This window comes from Sprattus sprattus (genome assembly GCF_963457725.1).
Source record: "Sprattus sprattus genome assembly, chromosome: 18".
In the NCBI taxonomy this organism is placed as follows: Eukaryota; Metazoa; Chordata; class Actinopteri; order Clupeiformes; family Clupeidae; genus Sprattus; species Sprattus sprattus.
Window position 1 is genome coordinate 24,536,885 of NC_137916.1, and position 26,936 is coordinate 24,563,820.

Genomic DNA, 26,936 nt, shown 5'->3' on the forward strand with positions numbered 1-26,936 from the left:
CTTCATGGATTCCTACAGAAAACAATCCATAGCCTGTCCTTGTAGATTATACAATGTGTAAACGAAATAGTGATTGCATCATCTGAAGGGTTTGCACATAAAAATGTTAGCCAACTTTGTTAGTCAAAGCCTACTTTAGTTAGTTTGCAACAGTCAGTCGATTTTGTCCATTCAACAAGGAAATAACACAGTGCAATCGCTACTGCCGAAAACACGCCCAACGTAAGTATTCCGCATTTTCAACCAATTGAAACAAACTATCATAGTATTGACCAATTGGCAACAAGCCGGACGACGACATTGTGGGTTGTTCTTAGCCAATGACAAGGGGGAAGGAAAGTGACGCAACACGCTGTCAGCTGTTTTTGTTTTGCTAGATTTTCCCTGTATTTTGAAGATTTCCGCTTCAGCTCATCGAAGTGAAGCCGTCCTTTCTTATGAATTAATGCAAGGTATTGACAGGAGACATTTCCTTCATATTACTGCGATATTACATTGAATTTATTGAACTTAATATTCTTATTGGTGGATCTTGATTCTTTACATTTTCTCAAAGACGAACAACCGAACCCAGGCCTCCGATCCAGGGTGGAGGGAGGGAAGGAGGTCGTTGGGAATCGGGATGGAGACCGGGGAGGGAGCCGACGGTCCTGGCGGGCCAGGACTGGGTTGTGCCTCTTTCAACCAAGACTCCACGTAAGCGGTTCCTTCTACTCCGTTGTTTTTATCGAAGCGTACCACTTGAAATTGTGTTACCATTCCTTTACACACGGCAGTTGCCTAGTTCCGTCGTCTGCTGCATTCCTGTGCGGTTTGTAGGTTATAGGATTGGAATGAGAAATTTTCCGCATAGCTTAGGCCTACTGTTGGTAATATTACGTTCACACCGTGTTAGAAAACTGGACTTAATGCTCTTCTTTGTTTGTGGACAAATAGAAGCATCGCACGGAAGGCTATAAACATATGCTACCCTTTATGTTGATGTATTGCACTTACATTCAGAAAAACACAGTTACAATTTCACCATAAACATAGGCTACAAAACACCAGCACATAAGCTGCTCAGACAGTAACTGATAACCACTCAGTTAACAGCTTATTCTGGACGGATCTGGTCCCTATCAGCGCCATACATGGGCCAGATCTGGGCCAGTGCCGTCCTATAGTAAGCTCCTATTTGGGTGTTTAGGCCTTCTTGCTTGCTAGGTGCTGTTATAGAAGATGGTGGATGGCATGTTTCGTGTAGAAAACATGAAAAACCAAATTATGTTAGCTGCTGTAGCCTACTTATGGAATACATAGGTACAAACATGGAATGTTTACCTCATTTTTAATTTGATGTGTGTCAATGGAAATGGAAGTGTAGGTGGTCATGGATGCTGAGGCCATGTGATCACACGTCATGTTGAATATTTGTATATAACTAAGTTATTAAACCCAGCGGTTTCATTGATTGGGTATTTCTATCACAGTGGTGATGTTTTCATGAGCTGTGGTATTTCACAGCATGCACTCTGAAGGAAGTAGCTTTACATTCACAAGTCCTAAGCTAGAACACGAAAAATAGGCTGACTGTCTGAAGTATGAGTAGACATCCCAGTGAAGAACTTGCATTGAACTACAAAACATGGAAATCTAAAATCCTTAACCATTTCTGTAATCGGTGCAATTTTGAAACACCCAAGTTCCCAGTCATAGGCCAAATGTGTCAAATACTAAACCATAGTACATTATTTTACAGATGAGGGGTAAGGTGAGTTTGCTAGATGCTAGTTTGCGGCAGCCGGCAGGTATGGAATTACAAACTTGAGTTCCTTGACAATAAATACATGGCGCTCATAGCCATGCACAGGATCAGACATGAACAGCGGTGTGAGGAATACCTCTGAAAAACAGCTGTGACTGCCTCAGTGACTGCAGAGATCAGTTAAGCAAAATTTCAGAAAACCTGTTACTGAAAGCCTCAACAAAATATAAGAGATTACAGATTCTGAATCCAGCTGTACTCTGGACAAAAGCAGACAACATTTAAGCCATTCATGAATAACTTGGATATTAATAAGGGAAGCTCATATTGAATCTGTAAAAATGTCTGTTATCAAATAATTTTTCCCCATTGTCACATTCCGTTTATTCACTTTGTGAACAGGGTGTCAGGCTCAGATAAAGTACGTGGCAAGACACTGTAGTTGTGAACATCTGCTCTTCAACTAAATATAAAAGACACCGTAGTTGTGAACATCTGCTCTTCAACTAAATATAAAAGACACCGTAGTTGTGAACATCTGCTCTTCAACTAAATATAAAAGACACAGTAGTTGTGAACATCTGCCCTTCAACTAAATATAAAAGACACTGTAGTTGTGAACATCTGCTCTTCAACTAAATATAAAAGACACAGTAGTTGTGAACATCTGCCCTTCAACTAAATATAAAAGACACTGTAGTTGTGAACATCTGCTCTTCAACTAAATATAAAAGACACAGTAGTTGTGAACATCTGCTCTTCAACTAAATATAAAAGACACCGTAGTTGTGAACATCTGCTCTTCAACTAAATATAAAAGACACCGTAGTTGTGAACATCTGCTCTTCAACTAAATATAACTCCTGATACTGAAACTGCCCTCTCAGCAACAAAAAACAGAGGTGGACTAAAATATTTGCACCCAAGTGTAGTGCACTAAGCCAACAGTGATCAGAGGCCCTAGAGGAGCGGCCATATTCTAGAGGAAATGTACTGTAGGCTACTGTACTTTAAAGATGAGGAGACACACAGCAGTTCACCACATACTGACAAAGGTTAGGGGGCATGTATTTCTTTCAGCATGTATTTTAGTAAAATTTTTATTTTAGTCTTGGTGAATTGTCTGACAGCTGTAGAATTGTTTATACCTTATGCAAATGATTCTTATGATCCTACTATGATACTCACTGTCACAGTGAAGGGTAAGTGTTATTTAAGGTAGTTACCATAAAAGGTAATCGGTGCAGACCGTCTCAATGGGAGTTGCACCAGCTGTTGTGACTAAGTGTATCCTGTACAGTATGTCATGTGCTGAACCTGGGCGTGGATGGACATCTGATATGATGCAGGTCTTTGGCACACCATGTTTCAATTAGGTCACTGGCTGTGGGCACAAAGACTGGATACCGGCTCTTCTCCGTGACCTCAGTGGACAAACTGGACTGCATTCATGAAAGCGGTGAGTCCATTCCTATCCATGTGCCGGCACATGTAGATCCAGTTCACCAGATAAGGCCAGCATACAGTACCAGAACAGAATGTAACAGAAACCATATCAGAGAAATGTATTAGCCATTCCCAGATTCCTTCTAGGTTTTGTTTCTCACCCATGCAATAAATCAGCTGATTTCACCCATTGCTTCCACGGCTTCAGATTGAAATCATGAAGTCAAATCATAGAGAGATGCAATCAAGAGATGCTCAAAATTGGGAGAAAATGTTTATCTCCCACACCTGGACTTCCCACCCATGAGTGCGAACAGCAAATCAGTTAGGGAAACCTTTCTCCTCTTGGGGAGAAATGTCTAATTATCTTTTTGACGATTCTATTTGCACTCTCTGTCTCACTCAGTCGGACCACTAATTCTATGCTCCGAGCAGGAAGCGGCCTTCGTGAGAGTCGCTGATGTTCTGGCAGGGAGGGTGTGGTCCGTCTTCGTCTCTCTGTCTGCGTCTGTTCTCGTGTTTCAAACGGCGTCGTCTCCCCAGCACCTCCTCGGGCCTGTGCTTAGCTGAGAGGGTGAAATCAAATAACACCGGCAGTGTTTCGCTTCTTCCACATGAGCTTGGTGCTCGAAAATTCATAAACTCAGGGATTACATGTGTCCCCAAGGCCTGACTCTTTTCATGGACTGCTTTTATGGGATTTGGATGCTGCCTGCGGGCGCTGTTCTGTGCCGTCATTGGCTCGCGCTCTCTCATGTCTCCCTACTCTGATGGAGCCATGGAAAGGTCTACAGTCTTCCACGATTGACAGTAATCTTAGCCAATCAGTGGCAGGGAAGTCTATGACCATGGGCCCTGATGAGGAAACACAGTGGGATTATTCAGTAACTTTTGGCAGGTGAATCAGTAACAACAACAAAATCCCACAGGAAACCGAAAGCAGTCTGGGTAGCATGCCTCAGAAGTCATCACAATGAAGTCTGGTAGAGATCCACTGAGTGTGTGTGTGCTAGTGTGTGTGTGTGTCTGTAAATGTCATTTATCATACAACCCGCCACATTCTTTCTTTGCGTAGCATCGCTACGCTGAAGTGGTTTCCCAGTCACTAGCAACAACAGCCAAAAGCTTATTATGTTAGACTATAGCAAAATAAAGAATTAACTACCAAATGGAAATGAGGTGCAGCCAAAACAAAAACTCGTTGGCCAACTCAGAAGCCAAAATAACTCTCACACACACATCTCTCAGGCCTTTGATGTTTCAACAAGTGGAAACCATCTTGTTCTGAGCTAGTTCTCGTTATGGTGGTGTAGTGTTTCATTGTCATGGTTGCCTGCCAGGGCTTCAACTGTCAGACGAGGGTGGATTTCCTGCTCTCCCTCTTCCTGGTTCTTAACGGCCACCTTATCTGGAGCCGGTTGATTAAATGGAATTGAAAGATGGCCTCTTGCTAGCCAGAGCAGGCCCTGGTGGTTGCGCCCACCGTGCTGTTGTCGCCCCACCCAAGGAGTGATGGGCTGGCCCTCGCGTATCTGCAAATGTAATGATGTTTAATTATGTTAGTAATCTATGATCTACAACAACGTTACTAACTGTATTACCATCTCTATTTCAGCGGTAGTTGTTACTTTGCATTTCAGTGAATTAACAAGTAGCCCTTGGAAACTAAATTAGTTTGGATGGATGGATTGGTGGGTTGATGGGTGGATGGAATGATGGGTTGATGGATGGACAGATTGATGGGTGGGTGGATGGGTGGATGGAAGGTCAGACCAACAGGGAAATAATTGTGTATCTACATAAACCAAAAGAGAGGAGAGTGTTGCATGTAGAAAAACGGGGTGATGCATTTTGCCCTTCCACACCAAATGTACACTGTCTGGACAAATGGGTATGGGTACATAAGTGAGACACTTTGTTTCACTTTACTTTCAGCAGGCATTCCTCAGATGTCCACGTGTCCTTGTCCGTGTCCGTGTCCGTGTCCGTGTCCTTGTCCGTGTCCGTGTCCGTGTCCGTGTCCGTGTCCGTGTCCGTGTCCGTGTCCGTGTCCGTGTCCGTGTCCGTGTCCGTGTCCGTGTCCGTGTCCGTGTCCGTGTCTTTGTCTGTGTCTGTGTCTGTGTCTGTGTATCTGCCTGTCTCAAAGTAGAGTTTTCTCCTCTTAGCAGACACTGGTGACTTGTCTCACATCCATCTCCCTCTAGAAGACATGTGTTTGTGTGTGTGTGTGTGTGTGTGTGTGTGCGTGTGTGTGTGTGTGTGTGTGTGTGTGTGTGTGCGACTGTGTGTGTGCGCACGTGTGTGTGTGTGTGTGTGTGTGTGTGTGTGCATGCATGCGTTTGTTCTGTTTGACACGCTTCTCCCCCTCCCCCAGCAGACACTCCAGACGTCTACATCGTGGAGCGTCTGTTCTCCAGCAGTCTGGTGGTGGTGGTGAGCCAGGCCATGCCGCGGCGCATGAACGTCTACCACTTCAAGAAGGGCACGGAGATCTGCAACTACAGCTACTCCAACAGTATCCTGGCCGTCCGCCTCAACCGACAGGTGTGGTTCTCTATGCAAATGTCTGTCTATGGATGGGTCTGCCTGTCTGTGAAAGCCTTGTGTGCATGTCTGTGTGTGTCTGTGTGTTTTTGTCTGTGAAAGCCTTGTGTGCATGTCTGTGTGTGTCTGTGTGTGTTTTTGTGTGTGTGTGTGTGTCATTATGTTATGTGTGTGTGTGTGCGTGGGGGAGCATGTGTGTGTGTGTGTGAGCATGTACGTGTGTGTGCGTGTGTGTGTGTGTGTGTGTGTGTGCGTGTGAGTGTGTGTGTGCGCACGTGTGTGTGTGTTTGCATGCATGCGTGTGTTCTGTTTTTTTGTGTGTGTGTGTGGGTGTGTGTGTGTTTGTGTGTTTTGTGTGTTTGTGTGTGTGTGCGCGTTTGTGTGTGTGTGTGTGTGTGTGTGTCATTATGTAATGTGTGTGTGTGTGTGTGTGTCAATATGTTATGTGTGTGTGCATGTCTGTTAATGTGTCTGTAGGTGGGTCCTTACTTTGTCCACTGTTTCAGGAACACAAACCACTCCACTGATAGATATTCAGTTTGGCTGTTCACTACTCAAACAAACAGGAGATGATGCCATAACATCTCAGTGATTTTCCGTTCGGAATTCACTGATGAAATCGAGGAGCTGTAGAAATAGAGTAGAAATAGACATGTTGATGTGCTGAGGTAGAAGGAGGAGGAGGAGGAGGAGGAGGAGGAGGAGATGGAGTCCCTCGTGTCCATGGTGTGCAGATTGAGGAGGTTTTGAGGGTTCAAATCTGGTCTTTCTTTGTGCTCTGCAGAGGCTGGTAGTGTGTCTGGAGGAGTCCGTCTACATCCACAACATCAAAGACATGAAGCTCCTCAAGACGCTCCTCAACACGCCTTCCAACCTCTCAGGTAACTCGGCAGGAATTAGAGGCCAGAGATTTACTCAGACATCTGAAAGATGTAAACTTAGAATACAGGATAGTAGACAGTAAGCTGATGTAGAAGTTTCTGGAAAGGAACCTTTTGATCATGATTTAATTGATGGCTTTCACACAAGAAAAAAAGCCCTCACCCCGGGCTTAGACTTTGACATACAGGTTTGAGGTTAGAAACTGATGAATGAGAACATGGTAAACATTCAAATATGCAAACCAAACAAGAGGAAAAGTGGGCTCAGCAAAAAACACTTCAGCTTAACAAATAAAACACCGGTAGCCACTACCATCACAACACCAGGAACACAAACAACCACATCAAATAGTAGAGATACAACATGTTCCCCAATGTTAACAACATGTTCCCCAATGTTCGTCTTCACAGGTCTATGCGCTCTCTCCACCAACCATTCCAACTCTTACTTGGCATACCCTGGCAGTGCCACCATTGGTGAAATCATTGTCTACGACGCCAATAATCTGGTAATGGATTTCCTCCCCATCTCCCTATTACTTTCTCATAGTAGTTTATCTGCATATAGGAACTTCTATTAGGCAGAGGTAAACAGACAACGTATTTTGAATTCAAATCGTTTATTTCTGGATGGATGGTTTACACAAGCTCATGCCATCATCAAACTCCTTTTAACATTTTGCAAATTAAATGTTTCTATTTGCATTTTCTCATGGCCGTGCCTTAATTGGCCCCAGAGTTGCATCATTGTAAGGAATGCTGTATGCACTCAGACACGTTCTTGACCATCTTTTGTTTACAAAGAGCAGGAAATGAGACCCTTGTTAAAGTCCATGTTGTAAATAGTTGCAAATACTAGAAGTAATGTGGAAGAACGGGTATCTGTGACAGTGAAGGATGATTGACATGGAGAACCTCTCTTCTTGTCTCAGAGCACCGTCACCATGATCCCTGCCCACGACAGCCCACTGGCTGCCATCACATTCAACGCATCTGGGACCAAACTGGCCAGTGCCTCCGAGAGGGTATGTGGACACACGCAAACACACACACACGTACACACTCTCTCTCTTTTTCTCTCTCTCTCTCACTCACTCACACACACACACACACACACACACACACGCTCATACACAGATAAAAATACACACACTATCTCTTTCTCTCTCACACACACACAAACACACACACACACACACGCACAAACACACACACACGTACACACTCTCTCTCTTTCTCTCTCTCTCTCACTCACTCACACACACCCACACATACATACATACAGATACAGATACAGATACACACATTCTCTCTTTCTCTCTCTCCCTCACACACACACACAAACACACACACACAGACAGAAAGACACAGACACAAACAGAAGCACACACAAATACAAACGCACACACTCACATACACCCACATGTGTGCATACATTTGCACAACATAAGAACCTATAAGGGTGAGTGGGCAAGCACAGATAATAACAACTTTCTCGTACACAGGGAACAGTGATCCGCGTGTTCACCATCCCTGAAGGACTGCGGCTCTTCGAGTTTCGCAGGGGCATGAAAAGGTCAGTCCAACACGTTTGCAGTGTTCCTTTCTGTGTATGCAGAATCAGCGTGCGTTTTTATAACTTTTTACATGTTTCATGTCGGTATGCTGTGATCTGTATGCTCCATGGACCTGCGAACCATGTGTGTTTGGCCTATAAAAGTTCTGTATATATTCCTCATGAGTGAGTGAGTGTGAGAGGGGGGGAGGAGAGAGAGGGGGGAGGAGAGAGGGACATTTGAACTCGTTCACCCTGGATGTGGGAGTGTTTGTTTTGTGTTTGTATGTGTTTTTAGTTGTGGCATGACTTTTGTGTGTGCATTCTGACCCCTGCAATGTGTGTGTGTTTGTGTGTATGTGTGTGTGTGTGTGTGTGTGTGTGTGTGTGTGTGTGTGAACTTTGACTTTGACTTTGAGTGTTTTTGACATGTGATCTCTGTGTGTCTACGTCTGAAATATGATCTCTTTGTGTATGTGTGTGTATATGTTAGTCAGTAAACCGTACCCTACTGGTGGCTCATTTGACGTGTGTGTGTGTGTGTGTGTGTGTTTACCACTAGGTATGTGAACATCAGCTCCCTGTCCTTCAGTCCTGATGCCCAGTTCCTCTGTGCCTCCAGCAACACTGAGACGGTACACATCTTTAAACTTGAGCAGCACGGGCCCAGGTAAGGATGTGCTCTCTCTCTCTTTCTCGCTCTCTCTCTCTCTCCCCCTCCCTCTCTCTCTCTCTCTCTCATTCTCTCTCTCTTCCTCCCCCCCCTCTCTCTCTCTCTCTCTATCTCTCTCTTTCTCTTTCTATCTCTCTCTCTTTCTCTCACTCTCTCTTTCTCTCTCTCGCTCTCTTTCTCTCTCTCACACACTCACACACACACACACACACACACACACACACACACACACACACACATACACACACACACACACACACACACACACACACACACACACACACACACACACACTTTAAAAAGCCAGAAAGCCCATAGTTACACTCTGAGAACTGGTCTTACCATTGCTCACTCTCTATCTGTATGTGTGTGTGTGTGTGTGTGTGTGTGTGTGTGTGTGTGTGTGTGTGTGTGTGTGTGTGTGTGTGTGTGTGTGTGTTGCTCTTCAGCGGTGATGAGGAGTCCCCCACCTGGTCGGCGTACATGGGTAAGATGTTCTCGGCGGCCAGCAGCTACCTCCCGGCTCAGGTGTCGGGCATGATGTGTCAGGACCGTGCCTTCGCCACCGTCCGCCTGCAGATGGCAGGCCAGCGCAACGTCTGCACCCTCGCCACGTCAGTACCCACTTTTTTTTTTTTTTTTTTTAAAGATTTATTTTTGGACTTTTTTTTTAATCGATAGTTGTAGTGAAGAGTGGGACAGGAAATGAGAGGGAGAAGAGGTGGGGAGTGGACAGGAGAAATTACATCAGGCCGGAATCGAACCTGTGTCCTCCATGGGCATTAAGCCCGAATGTGGTACCCACGTCTGCCACTCCCACTTTAGTACCCACGTCTGCCACTCCCACAGCAGTACCCACATCTGTCACTCCCACTCACACACATCTGCCACTCCCACATAAGAACCCACATATGCCACTCCCACAGCAGTACCCACATATGCCACTCCCACAGCAGTACCCACATATGCCACTCCCACTCACACACATCTGCCACTCCCACATAAGAACCCACATCTGCCACTCCCACAGCAGTACCCACGTCTGCCACTCCCACAGCAGTACCCACATATGCCACTCCCACAGCAGTACCCACATATGCCACTCCCACTCACACACATCTGCCACTCCCACATAAGAACCCACATCTGCCACTCCCACAGCAGTACCCACGTCTGCCACTCCCACAGCAGTACCCACATATGCCACTCCCACAGCAGTACCCACATATGCCACTCCCACTCACACACATCTGCCACTCCCACAGCAGTACCCACATCTGCCACTCCCACAGCAGTACCCACATCTGCCACTCCCACAGCAGTACCCACGTCTGCCACTCCCACAGCAGTACCCACGTCTGCCACTCCCACAGCAGTACCCACCTCTGCCACTCCCACAGCAGTACCCACATCTGCCACTCAGACAGCAGTACCCACATCTGCCACTCCCACAGCAGTACCCACATCTGCCACTCCCACAGCAGTACCCACATCTGCCACTCCCACAATAGTACCCACGTCTGCCACTCCCACAGCAGTACCCACGTCTGGCACTCCCACAGCAGTACCCACTTATGCCACTCCTACAGCATCAGGGCCCCTTAAACTCTCTCCTGGGGACCCAGACCCCTGAGACCACAACTTAACTCAGCTCAGCACAGCATAGATGTTCACTAGCTTGCTAATGATTCGATTCAATGAGCTGTGTTTAAAAAACACGGAGATTCAAAGCATGTACTGACGGTGAACTTCAGGACCAGGAATTCCATCTTGAAATTCCTGTAAATTAGTTAGTAAACCAGTTGTCTGAAGTCCTCTATCCCTTATGGGCTTCTCAGCCTTGGTGAATGTTCAGTTGAAAGGCAATTCTGAAATCCAGTTCCAACACATACACAGAGAGGTTTTTAAACTTTAACTGTAAATCCTGTGTAAAGCCTTGTGTAAAACCTCTAAGGTCAAAGTCTCCCACCCCTTCAGGATCCAGAAGCTTCCAAGACTGCTGGTGTCCTCCTCAGACGGGCAGCTGTTCATCTACAATGTCGACCCTCAAGATGGCGGAGAGTGCACCCTGGTGAAGACGCACAGGTGAGGAGGTGATAGTGGAGTGGGGGGGGGGGGTTTGAATGTATCCTGGTGAAGACGCACAGGTGAGCTGGCGAAAGAGGGGGGGGGGGGCAGGGGGGGGGGGAGTGTACCTGGTAAAGATGCTCAGATGAGCAAGTGAAAGGGGAGGTGGGGGGGGGGGGGGGGGGGGTATGTGCTTGTGTTTCAGTTGCCCCCAGTTTATCAGACTATGTTCATATTTCTATATATTCATGTTTATATTTCTGTACATGAGGGAGAGGAGAGATGGTGTAAGGCTCAGAGGCCGGGATGGATCAGGTGCTTAGTGGTTTGTGGAGTTTGGAGGAAATGGTGGTTTTGAAATGGGGATGTTGTGACGGCTGGTGACCTCTCACCTTTGCCCCCTGACCTCTCCACAGGCTGTTTGGGGCAGATGAGGAGCAAGGGACGGGAGAGGCAGAGGGTACCGCCCCTCCTCAGCCATGCCAGTCCTACGCTGCCACCGTTGCCATGCCCACCACGGGCCCCGTCTCCGCTACTCTCACTGGTGAACACGTATACAGAAAACACACACACGCACGCACACACACACACACACACACACACACACACACACACACACACACACACACACACACACACACACACACACACACACACACACACACACACACACACAGTTACACATCTAAATACATGTTTGATCATATTTGTGTCCAATGAACATTGAACTTTGAGAGATGTAGTTTGACCCCTTGTTTCCCATCTTCCCTTCTTTTCTCTATCCCACCATCCTCCTCTCCCACCTGACTCCCATCTATTCTGTCTTTCTCCTCTTACTTCATTTGTCTCTTTGTACCCCCCCCCCCCCCCCCCCACACACACACACCCTTCAGGTTACTCTGAGGACGGCGGAGCGATTAAGGGCGAGGTGATCCCGGAGCATGAGATCGCAGCAGGACCGGTGTGTCTGGACGACGAGACAGAGTTTCCTCCTGTGAGCATTCAGAACCGCTAACACCCCCGTCCCCTCCCCCTCCCCCTCCCCCCTCCCCCACCAGAACCACCACCACTCTTCCTTTCACCTCCTCCTCCTCCTCATTTGCCTTGGCTTGATGTGTTATCATCGTGTGAATCAACCATATCTTCAGATCATGCCATTACTAAGTGTATTTATTTAAAAAGAATCATTTTTGTGGGACTTCCAGGAGGGTTAAGCGACACATCACAGCAATTTTTGTATTTTATTTTATTTTATGTTAAGGCATGCCATCAGGCACGCAGTTGCTAGCCTGCATGTTACACGCTTACACCCTATTAAGTTTGGTTGTGACTTAAAGTTCTGATGTCTGATAAGTCATTTGGTAACATATTTGTTACAAAAATCGCTATGATGACTTTCTAGGATTTTTTATTTCTTCAAAGTGGTACATTTTTTTAGTGTATTTCAGAGCTGTTTCAGTGTCAGTATTGACATTGGCTCTTATGTACAGGATTTTTTGAGTAAGTTTAATGGTTTTATTAATATGAACTGTCCCTATAAGCCTTACATGGACATTGATATTCTTGAAGTTCATAGTTTATTCTCTTTATAGGAAAATATTACAAATACACTAATGAGATAAAAGTATTTATTTTTGATCCTTCACCAGGATCCAACGCACAGATATATTAGGGAGAGAGTTACCATGACTACATCTCCTTACATCTCATTTCCATACCTCTGACAGTCTTTGACTTCCATCTTGTCAATTTTTCAACTCCATATTTTTCATTATAAAACAAAACTACAAGACCTTTTTCGTAATCTATGGTGTCCTGTCAAAACTACAGTGTAATGTGCAGTTATCGTACGTCAATTCCTTCGGGATCTTGCGAAATTCAGTCCCATAGGAATCCCATAGGAATCTCTATGGGAATTCCTAAAAATTGTGATCCCATCATGAGCTTGCAGTAATGGAATTTGCAGTTAAAATTGCAGTGATTTGTTTTGTTTATATACATGCAATTGCAATTATTGCAAAATTGGAAGATCGTAAAATCCTGGAGGAATGATCTGTGTGTGGATTATTCTGTTTTGCAGCTCTGTAGTGTCATATTACTTCCTGTAGGGGGAGTATTTGTTCTTCTCAGTCACTAATGTGCGCCTCCTCTCTGAGAAAGCTACTCCTTTGTCGTTCTTTGTGTTGTCTTTTTCCTATTCCTGTTTTTTCTTTCCTTAATCCACTATCACGTCATTCTTGAAATACCTTGTGAGAAATTTAAAAAAAACAGATCTGTTACTGTTCAGTACACGAAGTGCCATTGTAAAAGAACAATCAATATTGACTTTTGCTCCAATACAAATTGTGGGACCTGGGTAGCACTTTAACAGTGCAGCAGGTTTATCACATTACCTAACGTACCTAAATTATTTATTGAATACGGATTAAGACAGACACATCGAAAGATTCACACTCAGATCCAGATTTAGAATGAAATCCAAATTCATTTTCTAAATGTTTATAGGGTTACACATTTGCCAGGGGGACACAACCTAAGAGTGTCACAGTGTTTTAATTAACTATACATGGATGAACAAGTCATTCTGACCTTTTAGGCATATTCGTACATTAAGAAGATCATTGTCGAATCGATTGGTACCTAAGTAGGCTGCTCAACCGCTTGATTCCACACTAATCGATATGTAACAGGATGGGTTCTTGGCACAGCATCTCAGTTACTGAACAGTAATGGATCTTCCCACTGTGTGTGGTGCATTGCAGTCTTAGTTTTATTCCTCTCACCATGATCATTCAGTTTTTAATTTATGTTTACACTGAGCCAAGCCTGAACTCTTACAGGAAGCTGAAATCCGAAAAGGGAGGGTATAACAACGACCCTCAAAGCTGAAATATAAAAAGGGAGGGTATAACAACGACCCTTAAAGCTGAAATATGAAAATGGAGGGTATAACAACAACTCTTATAGCTGAAATATGAAAATGGAGGGCATAACAACAACTCTTATAGCTGAAATATGAAGAAGAAAACATAAAATGTGTTCAGCATCTGCTTTGCCTTCAGTTTGGCCCTCCGTTGGAGAGATGAAAATGAGAAGCTTCCTCAGAGAGTTTAGGTGTGGTTGACATTAACTAGGGTGAAGGGGGATGGGGGGGGCTCTCAGCGCCTGTGCGGTCCTTGAGCTTATCTCTCAGTACTGCTCAATCTTTATTCAGACTGTAGCTGTAACCTTTACCAATGCATAACTGAAGACACAGTGTGTTTGCCTTGAAATTCCCTTTTGTCAACCCAAACTGTGCTGGTACTCATGGTGTTTATCTGTGTTTGGACGAGGCCGAGAGCCTATCCCTGGGTGCCTTATCTGCATTAAAGAGACCACGGTGGGGCCTGTAGACGCCCTACTGTGCTCTCATCTCTGTGTTTCACAGTCCCCCACCCCTGGCCCGCGAGAACATTAAAGCTCTATGTTTTGGTTTCCGGTAGATAAATTGGTGCCGTGACGGAAGTCGGAGCGGCAAGGAGAGACGGACGTGAGAGAGAGAGAGAGAGAGAGGGAGACAGAAAGAAAAAAAGAGACAGAATGAGAGAGTAGAATACCGGCCACTCGGAGTGGGAAGATCATCAGAGCGTGAGCCTCGGCAGATAAAACAAACACAATTATTTCAGGGTGCTAAGTTATTGTTGTTGTTTTTAATGTGTGGAGAAACAAACTGACTAACAGAAAACGAGTGACTGAATAGTTTGTCCTGATGTCTTTGGGGGCAGGATGGGGTCATCGTATATGAGTATCTGTGGGTTGTTATATGAATATAAGAGATGCATGACTGAATCATAACCATGTTTTAATAGTTATTTGACCAGATATTTTATTAATTAAATTGTAATACTGTAGCTATTTCTTCTATTTTTTTATTTACATTATTAACATCCTTGTATTTAATCATAACTTGAGGGAATTTAAATATTTCACTATGTTTTTATGTTGTCTGATTACATTTTTTTCTTGTGCATTTGATTCATTGATACTTATTAAATGTATTAAATGTTTACATATACTCATCCTGATTAATAACTTGGCAGGATGTTTTGTATGTACGTGCCTATGATATTATTTGTAAGAGTGCAAAGTATTTTGCAGATTGCACAAGACCAAAAAAAAGAACCATGAAAAGAGAAATAAAAATTGTAGAAGCTACTTTACAGATGGCATTATGCAACACAAGTGGCTAAGTGTCGTTTGTCTTGTCTTAGCAGCTGTTCCTTTATCGGTCTTTACAGTCAACTGTCTTGACATCTTGATTGCGCACACACATGCATATCATACAAGCTTATCTCAGATGTCCTCACATGACTCCTGAAGAGAAGTTGATTTGTATACCTAGAATGAAAACGGAAATTTTTGCTCTTGACTGCCTCTAGAACTGGAATAGGCAATTACAAGCCACAGCTCACACAGGAAGGAAAGCTTGACCAGGCTCCACATTCATTATGCAGGACTGCTGAATAAGTCACATACTGTTTATGGTTTTAGCTTTATGTTGGGCAACATTTACTTACTAATTACTAGGCCAAACAATACATTGATGTGAGTATTCATTAAACAATGAATATGTTGTAAATCACTGGCAGGCTGTATCTGTCCTCGTTATGGGTGGCTTCAGCTGGGTTGCCCAGGTGAGCCATGCATGACAACCAAACCTGCTTCTCTGCATTACAGTGCAGGCCTCATTACACACACACACAAAAACAAAGGTTTCCCTCACGATTAATACAGTATCCATCTATATATCTAGGCCTTGTGTGGCCATCTGGAGATATCGTACAGACCCAGCCCTCTCAGACAAATTTTTTTTTTTTAGCACATAAAGAACCTTTTTGTTGGGGGAATAAGGTTTCTCATGGCAAAAAAAGTCTGTTCATGGCTTGGAATCAGCTGTTAGGCTGATAAACAGAGACTCAAGTTCTTGACTTTGTGTATTGGATACTCACTGTATCGTAAGGACCAACCTTCTCTATTTTTGAAGGTCTTCTGTAGTTTACTTGTAGGATGATTATGCCTGAATGTACACATATTTTTATTCAATGAAGCATATTGGTACACATGGACAGTACCTATGAAGTTTCAGATAAAGGCAGTTTGTGGCTCTTACTTACAAAGTTGGTAGAGCCCTCATACTGTTAAAGGATTCTTTTAGGCAAAACAATGGAAACAGTTGGGAAGTTTGGTTAAAAAAGGGATTGGTACTATCAGGTTCTTGAAAGGCCAATAAAGGGTTCTCAGGTTTTGTATAATACGCCTCACCATTTTATCAAAATATTGTTTGTACACCTGAAATTCGTCTATTGTGTGATTTAATCAGGAACTTACGTGAATGGTTAGCGCCTCCCCTACAGTGAATCTGTAACTGTAGCCTGATGTCACCTGACCTGTGACCTCTCGGACAGAGACAACAAGTATAGCATTTCTGTTTCTGCACTATTGCACGCACGCCGCCCACCCACATGGTAAGGTATCATTATTATTTTCTTCAATGGGAAAGGGAACACACTGTCACACATTTACAGGAATGTTGTTTTTGATAAGCCTTTAATTAGCAATTAATTTCTTTGTAAGTAAATGTGACTGGGACTGCAATGTAGACCTGTTTTTAAAACAGAAAATACCAACTGTTTTAATATATGTTCTTTTCTTTATTTATATTGGCTTCTGGGCATCAATGCCAGGCTAGTTGATTTATATAGCACAATTTTAATACATTAATAATTCAAAGAACCAAAGACGGAGTTAGGTTCCTATGCACCATTTACCATTTAAGGCTGAATGGAAGGGGGGTGTAAGAGCTGAAAGTTGCAGTAGGCTTGTAAGGTGTAAATGATGCCACAGATGCTGTAGGTTTGTACGGTGTAGATGATGTCACAGGTGAAGTCACACTTTAGAATCAGAATACCCTTCCAATGGTCTCCGGAAGCTCTAATGCCCTAATTACATTAACATTTTACAATATTTTTACAATATTTTAGGCTCATCTCCACAGAGCAGCCCTTCATGTAAGATGTTTGGGTGCCTAAGACGCCGTGCACATGGAGTGCAGTTTGCCTGAATCCGGAGATAAATATCTCTGGATCGACCTTTCATACACACGGACCCACTGAATCCGCACACAGATTCCACACTTGTTCGAAATCGGGGTCCAAAGTGAGTAGATTCGAATCTGTCCCCGGGTTGGTGTTCGTGTGCACGCCAATCCGCAAGGTGACCAGGGTTTTGATTGTACTTTTTGTTTCATTACCCTAATCCGGGTTCGTAATCCCTGGGGGGTATTCCCGGTACATGGTTTGGTGACAAACCTGGGTATAAGCTCAGAGTAAGTGGTAAAACCCCTAATAGAAAAGCCCTATGGCTTTGTTTTGCTAGGAGAATGACCCAGGTTTGTAATTGGAACCCCCCCCCTAAGAGCTGTCCAGGGTACTGAAGGCAGTATTTGGCAGTGGCCTGCAGGACGTGGTCAAAGTGAGGCCAGCATTTGTTGATGCTCCTCTCTGGATCCTCCCAGCTCAGCAGTCGATCTTTCCAGAGAGAATTTATAAAGGCAAAGTATCACTTAATAATTCACGAGCCTGTTTGCACTGGTCAAAGAATAACATGTGGACAAGCCAGAGAGAGAGGATTATGTCATATCTCTCTGTTACCCTGTCTGACATGGTATTACGCAGTGTGATGCAATTTACCTCTGTGCATACATTTCAAAGCGGAGGCTAAGACGGCGGTAGCTACTGACTGTAGGCAGCACTGGTGCAGCATAAAACACATAGCATACCTGTCTGACATGGTATTACGCAGTGTGATGCAATTTTCCTCTGTGCATACATTTCAAAACTGAGGCTAAGATGGCGGTAAATGCTGAGAGCATAAAACACGTAGCATTGGTTTATGGTCACCCCTCTGCTCAGGTCTGCATACCTCACTCCATAAAAACACTGCGTTCCATGTCAAGCCTCAATGACAAACTGCAGTACCTGGTGCCATCTGGCAACTCATAGAGTATGCAGTAATTTTTTAAGGAATGTAACCACTTGCTCTGCATTTCAACTGCATCCACCTGCCTGCTATATTCATGAGGTAGAATATATTGTAGCTTTGTAACAATAAGCCAGTTTGTGATCCTGGTTTTCCTGGTAAACAAGGTTAACATAAAACAAGGTAAACCTAAAACAGAAGACTTCTATGAAAAAATCCACAAACCCACACGGAACTGCTGTCACTGATGTGTGAAGTAGGCGTAAAATATTAAGCTGCTCAGGCTAAACTATGTCTAGATGAAGACATGCCTGACCTCATTAGATCTGCATTCATGTTGTCTTTAACTACCAGATGAACCACGGTTCAAACCCAAGGTCTAAGCACAGTGAGCGAGGGTCTCTGGGATCCGAGTTGCACATTAGGCCGGTGAGTTAATGGAACAGTCAAACAAAATCAACTAACATTATGCATATTGATGCCATTTACCTGTCAGTGTAAAGTATTGCTATCCCCCCCAAAACGTATGCAGTAGGCCCTATATCAGCTTTTCAGTAAATATAAATAAACAACTAAATCTTTTTTCAATAATAACATTAAATAAAAAAAAATCATTACTAATATTTTAAACTATTTTAGGGCTATACCTATCCATTCACACCTTCTCTCACACACATGTACTGTCACACACACACACACAGATTGGATTGGATTATTAAGTGAGTTTATTACAGTCATGACAACTATTCCTGTGATAGGGGCTGTCTGAACTTTCCTGATTATATATATAAGACCTTATTCTTATTTAGACCTAATTCTGTGTCACAAAACTTTGTATTTATGTATTTACAGCTTTCCCCAACTTATCTCACATTATGACAATGATCTGTCCCTATCACAAAATGGTGTTAAACCTTGTGTACTATCCTATCTTTCATTGTGGTAAAAAAAAAAAAAAGATCGCTTTGCCATATACATGTTACCGAAATACTTCTTCCCCCGTACGTGTAGGCACCACTGAGCAAGAGTTTTTGAATGCAACAAGATTACGGGTGTGCACCGATGGCGAGTTAACTGTAACAGTGACCTATCACACCATATGAAATGTAATTCACAAACGAAGGACTGTACAGGTGGAAAGAATAAACTTGTACTGCGCCACAGAGAACAAGTGGAAGACGACAGAGATCCATCCGTCAGCTGAGACGACTGAAATGATGATGAGTCGCACTGGCAATTGCGAACTGGAATGAACCTGTTCTACCTAGTTTTGTTAGTTTCCGGCGCTGTCACATTTGCCCTGACGTCATCCCAATGTCCCATCCAGGCGCGTTCACGTGTCCTCAACCATGTATAATAGCCCATGGGTCTCTCATTCGGGAAAGGAGCAACTATTAAGACGACAGACATTTCGTCCATACTATTTTTATTCATGGACTATCAGTAAATAGCACCTTTTGCCTTGTAACCCTGGCAGGTTAGACAGACGCAGACAGCTATTATCATTGAATAACATTGCGCGCTCTCGTGCTCAAAACTACAGCAGACATTGCGCACACGCGTTTAAATACCGGCCAGAGCCAGTATAAAATGTGTCAAAACTGCGACCGATAGGAAACAGGAAGGGTTGATGACTTGGAGGACAGCATGATCTATTTAGGCGGAAAAACCAAACTACAATACCATATGTTGTTTTAAATAGTTTATTTGGCCATTTTCCATTTCCGTACAACGTTAAGGCAAGCTAAATCTACCGTATCAAAAATAACAGATTATGGGCGCCAGCTAGCCTACAGGCTATATCCAAAAACAAATAGACAATCTAGTAGCCTAGTGACTATATTGCGTAGTGAAAACGAGGAGGTCTTTTGCAGTGGTCTCCATCCTCAATAACCTCCATCAATATTGGTAAGTAGGCTACTGCATAGTGCAAGCAAATCCCTTTCGAAACTGTTGCGTTCGTTACGGCAGGGCGGCAATGTTAAACTGTTACCTTGTTTGTTACTCGTGGTATGATTATTTCTGAAATAGCAAATGTGCAGGTGACCTTCTGTGAGCCGTAGATGACGGTGAGGGCATCATATGTTTTTAAGTGAACCAAGGCGCTTATCTCTTGAGTAGATCCCTTTGGAGGCTTTCCTTTTCCGCATCCATGCATTCAATGGTACTCAAATGTGTAAACAGTAAACACATACAATAATACCAACTGAATCATTAACCTTGAGTCACATGTGAGTGTTCCCATCAGCAATTTCACGTTTTATTGAAAGGCCAACGCATTGCGCGTAGTCATTTGAATTACCTAACCCACTTAAGTTAAAAGTTTACGGAGCTGGAACTTCCTTAATGATTTGTCGCATGAGCTGCTAAACCCAGTGGGGGCCTCTTGTGAGAACACATGCGGTGGCCTCTGATGTCAACATATAGAATGTATGCCAACCAGGCATTTAGCCGGTAGAAGCGCAACCACTTCTTCCGACTGTTGCATCATCACTTTTGGTACTAGGCATAGCGCCAGGACAGCTGGTACTGCAGAGAGGCAGACAGACTGGGAGTGGTGGGACAAGAGGGAGGGAGGGCTTTCAGGAGGGGTGTGGTGACTAGATGTCCCCCCCTCCAAAATAAAAGGGGATGCGTAGAGTTTTCTGTAACCTGGACCTCACTGGCTGGAGTGTTGATCAGTCACAGGGCTACAGTAGGGAAGGAAGGTTTGCTGTTGGAAAAGGACTGCATTGGAGTGTAAGCTTTTAGGAGTGGAGTGAATGCAAGCTTGTTTGCTTTTAGTTTTTGCATTGCCTGATGATGAGTCATGCCATTTTTGTCTGTCTCTGACCAACAGCAGCGTCAACCATGATGGGACTGACCTCCTCAGTGAAAGGGTGCATGGGACCTAATGTGTACCCAGATGTGCCCGACGGAGGCTTTGGGTGGGTGGTGGCCGTGACATTCTTCTTTGTGGAGGTCTTCACCTATGGCATCATCAAGAGCTTCGGCATCTTCCTGCAGGACCTTGTGGCTGAGTTCAACGAGTCCAATACCCGGGTAATGTGGGTCATCTCCATCTGCGTCTTCATCATGTCGTTCGCAGGTGAGACCTCTACTGCAGCTCTTGAAAGTATGAGATGATATAGTCCTTTTTTTCCCTTAAAGGTGACCAAGTAAGGTCCCATATTTGACAAGAATGCCGATGTACTTTAGATCTCACTAGATTTTTTTTACCTTCTGTGATGTCTGCCTGGATGTGAATTGTTTTAATTTGGATCCTGTTTAGAGCTTTTGAAATGCCTTCAGCATTAGAGTGTGATAGCAGTAGAGCTCTGGATCGCGTTGGCTTTGAGGGCTGTTCTGCGCCCAGTACTGCATCCTTATGCTTTGTGGCCTGTGCAAACACAGAGGGCCCTCGCCACCAACAGTGAAAGTGCTGCGTCACACACCCACCGCACAATGAGAGCAATCGGCTGGACCCGATGCACTGGATTGTCTGTTCCATTTCATCGTCTGATCCTGTGTGTGTGTGTGTGTGTGTGTTTGTGTGTGTGTGTGTGTGTGTGTGTGTGTGTGTGTGTGTGTGTGTGTGTGTGTGTATGTGTGTGTGCCTGTGTGTGTGTGTGTGCGGTGTGTGTGTGTGTGTGTGTGTGTGTGTGTGTGTGTGTGTGTGTGTGTGTTTGTGTGTGTGTGTGTGTGTGTGTGTGTGTGTGTGTGTGCCTGTGCCTGTCTCCCCAGCTCCTCTCGCCACTGTGTTGAGCAACCGGTTTGGGTTTCGGCCCACGGTCATGGTTGGGGGCTTCCTCATGAGCCTGGGCACCATCAGCAGCGGCTTCACCAGATCTATCAATGAGATGTACATCACTATGGGCATCGTCTCAGGTACTTTTCCCACCAGTCACATACTGAGCATCCTTGAAACCAAGTCATTGTATGTGCTTTGTTGTACTACAAACGTTTGTTATACTACAAGAGTGAATATTTTGAGGAGAAATTCACCCGGACATGAGTAGCTGGGTGGATTTTGCGGGTTTCTTTGTCGGAACAGGCACTTGTACATTTGTTGTGATGCAACAATTGCCTTTTAAAAAGAATTAACTGTCCCTGGTGTTCTACAGCACAATGCCTTCTGGCTGATCACAAACTAGCTCACATGTACAAAATTGCCCCTCAATTTTCTCAGGTTATGTTAGGGTAGTTCTTTTTCCCAATAAAAAAAACTAAAGCAGTGGAATAGAAATTACAATACAACTTGAATTATTATTGTGACATTTAAAATATTATTGTAAATATTATGGGTAATCCAACACTGTGTATACAATCAACAATAAAGCATTTAACATCTAGTAGGCTAATGAGAATTTGACAGGTTAGGGTATAATTCATGGGTTAATTTGCAGGACCTCAGACCGTTTTCTCTAACCTGTCTGTAGCATTTTTTAATCCAGATATGTTCTGTTTGAGGAATTATTATTTGTTTTAATTTCTCCCGAAGATAACCTGAAGGGGAATCCCAGCGGTGCTTTTGACAATGTATTGACTGGTTGACCGATTGATGAATTGATCTGTTTCTTGCAGAATTGGTTTTAAATTTGGACATCAGAACTCACTACTTCCAAAAACCTGTATGAATGCCAGTGTGAACACATACTGGACAATGGGGTCAACGGGCCTCATTCACGAACGCAGTTAAGACGAATTTAAGAGGAAATTTCTTCTGAACTCCACTTACAAAGTTTTAAGGACAAATTTGGCATTCATGAAAGTTTTCTCATCTGGGATTCGTTCTGAATTTAGACCAGAATAGCAGTCGTAAATCGCCCAGAGTTTTTTTTTTAAATGCAATTCCTCAAAAAAACGCCATGGGGCCGCTCAGTGTTAGGGCTGAGTTTGTGAAAAATCGTAGGTGATTGCATTCGCATCAACTCTACAGACATCCGCGGATTCAAATATTTCTAATAATAATAAATACGAGAATATTTGTATCATTAACAATTACTTTTCACACTTATAGTCATGATTCTACGAGGCATTGTGATGTCATAAAATAAATAAAAGCATTACACGAACACTGCAAATGTAAGTGAATAAATAAATAAGCATTAAACTCAATTGCATGGATATTAAGTTAAATTCAATTCAATTCAATTCAGTTAAATTTATATAGCGCCATAACAATACAATTGTCTCAAGGTGCTTTACAGAGCCCAGAGCCTGGACCCCCTTAGTGCAAGCACAATGGCAGCAGGGTCAAGGAAAAACTCCCTGTTAGTCAGGGAGGAACCTTAAGCAGAAGCATAATGCACAAAGAATTGTATTACTGATAAATGCTGTTTATGAGTATATGATAAATATGAACTTGAACATAAGGGGGGACCCATCTGCTTGAGGTCGGCCCGGAGATTGGAAGGGGGGGTAATACATTTGATGGTAATATTGGGTGTTGGGATACCATTGAGTGTGTGTAGATGACTAGATAGTGTCATTCTCAATTGATCGGGGCTTCATGCATTACTTCAGTTTTATCAGAGTTGAGGAGCAGGAAGTTGTTAGCCATCCTAGATTTTACATCTTGCAGGCAGGTTTCTATCTTGGGCACAATTTCATCTGGTTTCATGGATAGGTAGAGTTGGGTGTCATCCTAGCACAAAAGCTACGTGTGTTTCAAATAGGTTTTTGGTCTAAGCGCTAAAAGTCAACTACAAATAATATTCGAGACTTTCAGTAAAGACTTTCAATACTCTGCAACATTCGCGTAGCACAGAAACAACTAACCGAGTCAATTTAGACATATAAAAAGTCGTGTAGATAGCTTAATTCACATGAAACATTCCCCACTACTTTAGCCACAACACGCCGCCATCTTGGATAGATATTTCCTTTTGAGTGCGTACTGATATGGAACGCTCAGGTAGATGAAAACAGGTCGTACAGTTACTATACCGTAGAATATAGCACACCCCGGAACCAACTCTCAGAATGGTGGATTCCATCTACCCGTGTTATAATTCCATCTACCCGTGTTATAATGGAAGTTAATGCCATGTTTCCTTATGACAGCACCTTAGGGTAGCATGTTCAGTGGTACATGCAGTGGTCCAAGGACATTGGATGACTTATTATGGACTTGAACAAATTGATGGCGATCAGAGAGGTCAGACCTAAACCAAGATAGGGCACATTCTTTGATGCCAACATGATGGATATAGCCATAGTGGAATAAAATGGACACATCTACATTCTGCAACAGTACCTCAACCTCTGCACCGGTGAAGTTAGGTCTGCGTTTACTCGACCGGTGCTCTTTTTCCGCCTTAACATGACTGTCTCTTTCGAGGTGCTTTCGTGTGGATTCTGTCGATTCTGACTGCACAGACTGTCACTTCGGTTGCGTGCCCTTATAAGGAGATGGCGGGGCGTGTGTGTATGCAAACCCAGGTGCACGAGAAAGCGCGTTCAATTTAAGAATCCTCTTTCGGGGGAGCATAGCTGAGAACACTGGATGTGTAAGAACCCATTTTCAGGCGTTCATGAATCAAGATCTTTTCTTACATTGTCCGTAAGAAAACATTTCAGAAGATGTTCGAGAATGAGGCCCATTGTCTCCATAACAAGAGGGAGAACAGTAGAAATTGAAAGTACAAAGGTTGAGGAATCATCTGTAAAATCATGCTTGTGTAAATAAAGCCCTTGCCTTTCAGCACTCTATCACAAATACCAATGATACACTGTAAGCCGTCCCCCTTTATTTATACCTCTTTAACTCTCTATCTCTTTGGTATGGACACTCCCTAACATTGAAACTTTTACTTTTCCCTTTTTCTCTCTTTTTAAATGCAGTTTTCTTTCAGCTTTGTCCGTCACGTTTCCCCCGCCACTGTCAGGAGACATCGACGCCTCTGCCTCTGCCTGTGCCTCAGCCTGTGCCTCTGGCCCCAGGCCTTAGACTCTCCTGAGCCCTTCTCCCTCCTCCAGCTAGAAGAAGGCCAGTGGCTGTTATGTGGCTCTCTTCATGTTTTTTCACAGGCCTGGGCTACTGCTTCACCTACCTGCCCACCCTCACCATCCTCTCGCAGTACTTCAGCAGACGCCGCTCCATCGTCACCTCTGTTGCCTCCTCCGGGGAGTGCATCGCCACCTTCGCCCTGGCTCCAGGTGACTAGCAGGCTAACTGCTTTTTATTTTGCAGCTCCTCAGAATGTTCCAAAAGTTCCGTTGATTTGAATGGGCCAAACGTTCGGAGGTCCGATATTTCTTTATATTGACCGTTGGGAAAAATGAATGGCCGCTGTCATTGGCAGCGGGTTTTGTGCTTCTTATTCACATCAACTAGTCATTTAATGTAACTTTTTCAAATTATCATCAAACTTGGACTTGTTGGAATAATAATTAAATAATAGTTACATGCTGTGCTCTTGCCTAATCCAGTCTAAAGTGTGGAGGGTTTTTATGAAGACCCCAAGATCAATTAGTTAATTCTACCGGCCTGTGAAAATGTATTTTTTTGTTTTTTTTAAACCTGCTATTAATTAACCATGAATAATCGTTCTTTATTGCTTCTATTGTTCTCTGCTGCCCACCCAAAGCCTTCAATGCCATTAAGGATGCGATTGGCTGGCGCTATTGCATGGTGGTCATTGGGGTCCTACAGGCGATTGTGATTGGCTTTGGGGCCCTGCTTCGACCAATCATCATCGAACCCAGACAACCCGTGGTTGAATCGTCCAGCTCCCATCTGAAGGAGATGCAAAGCAAGTACGACCTGGAGAACGCGGGTACGCACACCTCCGCCAGCTCTGTGGACTCTGGCGTGCAGTCGCTCACTGCCTCGTGCACCAACCTCAACAACACCCAGCAGGGGGCGCCATCACAGGCCTCCCCTGACAAGAAGAGCCTCGCTGAGGAAGAAAAAAAGCAGCAGGTCTGCTTGAAGAAGGAGGAAGACAATGAAGGACAGGAGAAGGCCCCACTAGAGCCATCGGAGCCGACCACTGCTGTCTCCCCCGCCAGCACCAAGCGGCTGGACTTCACGGTGCTGCGCGACGGCAGCTTCATCTGCTACTCCCTCTTCGGCCTGTTCGCAACGCTGGGCTTCTTCGCTCCGCAGTTCTACGTGATGGAGCTGAGCGTGAGCCTCGGGGTGAGCCGCGAGACTGCACCCTTCATGCTGTCTGCCATGGGCGTGGCCGAGCTCGTGGGCCGCCTGTCCATTGGCTGGCTGCTCGCCCGTCTGCCCCTCCGCAAGATCAACGTGCTGCTGCTCAGCGTGCTCCTGCTGGGCGGAGTGCTGGTCGCCTTCGCGCTGGTGACGGAGTTCTGGGGGGTGGCCGCCTGCTGCGTGCTCTACGGGTACCTATTGGGCACCGTGTGCTCCACGCACATCCCCATGCTGGCCGAGGACGACGTGGTGGGCATCGAGCGCATGCCCTCGGCCGTGGGCATCTATGCCTGCATCCAGAGCTTCGCAGGGCTGGCTGGACCACCACTGGGAGGTGAGGGGAAAAATGTGGATGTTGTCTAACAAAAGTATGCCCTAAAATGGTAAAATAATTCATCTAGAGTTAATGGGACAGCAAGTGGACCTGAAGCTGTTGTGATCCCTGAGCAATTCTCACAGAAACAATCTATAGTTTTGATAATGTGAAGCAGTTGAAGCATTTACTGTAACATAGCTACATGAAAATGTTGTTGCCCTCTCTAATACCATCTGTTTTTGTGTGTGTGTGGTGTGTGTGTGTGTGTGTGTGCGCGCATGTCTGTATGGCTGTAGGTTTCCTGGTGGATAAAACTCAGAGGTATGGCTCAGCCTTCTACTCCTGTGCTGTGGGTATGGGCCTGGGCGCACTGTTCCTAGGCCTGGTGCGCCCGGTCAGACTGGGACTGTGCCAGGGGAAGAGGAAAAGCGAGAGCCGGGAGAGCAGTCCATCACGAAAATCGACGTACGCCCCAGTTGACTTCCTGGATGCAGATCTGGCGGGGGAGGGAAGCCCCGCCAAAAGGAAAGATCCAAGTGTGGTATGA

The 26,936-nt window shown here is 44.5% G+C and overlaps 2 protein-coding genes across 2 annotated transcripts; both read left to right on the plus strand.

Annotated features, from left to right (window-relative positions):
* Window positions 1–345: 345 nt before the first annotated feature.
* wipi1 (WD repeat domain, phosphoinositide interacting 1) lies at window positions 346–15,102 on the plus strand. The gene is made up of 14 exons (XM_080856847.1): window positions 346–452; window positions 557–696; window positions 3,124–3,206; window positions 5,571–5,737; window positions 6,522–6,618; window positions 7,030–7,127; window positions 7,551–7,643; window positions 8,124–8,194; window positions 8,736–8,843; window positions 9,296–9,460; window positions 10,824–10,931; window positions 11,330–11,457; window positions 11,807–11,907; window positions 14,396–15,102. Exons 2-14 carry the CDS (start codon window positions 623–625, stop codon window positions 14,444–14,446), a joined length of 1,344 nt encoding a protein of 447 aa, XP_080712973.1. The 5' UTR covers window positions 346–452; window positions 557–622; the 3' UTR covers window positions 14,447–15,102.
* Window positions 15,103–19,701: 4,599 nt separating this feature from the next.
* slc16a6b (solute carrier family 16 member 6b) lies at window positions 19,702–26,936 on the plus strand (the record flags this gene model as incomplete). Its single annotated transcript, XM_080856842.1, has 6 exons — window positions 19,702–19,838; window positions 20,770–21,018; window positions 21,654–21,797; window positions 24,942–25,070; window positions 25,502–26,407; window positions 26,686–26,936. Exons 2-6 carry the CDS (start codon window positions 20,781–20,783, stop codon window positions 26,934–26,936), a joined length of 1,668 nt encoding a protein of 555 aa, XP_080712968.1. The 5' UTR covers window positions 19,702–19,838; window positions 20,770–20,780.

Bases quoted from the DNA above. Each gene is read 5' to 3' on its own strand.
- wipi1 (XM_080856847.1), top strand. From the start codon at position 623: ATGGAGACCGGGGAGGGAGCCGACGGTCCTGGCGGGCCAGGACTGGGT. The intron at 8,195-8,735 runs GTCAGTCCAACA...GTTTACCACTAG, and splicing joins TTTCGCAGGGGCATGAAAAG to GTATGTGAACATCAGCTCCC. The intron at 8,844-9,295 runs GTAAGGATGTGC...GTTGCTCTTCAG, and splicing joins CTTGAGCAGCACGGGCCCAG to CGGTGATGAGGAGTCCCCCA.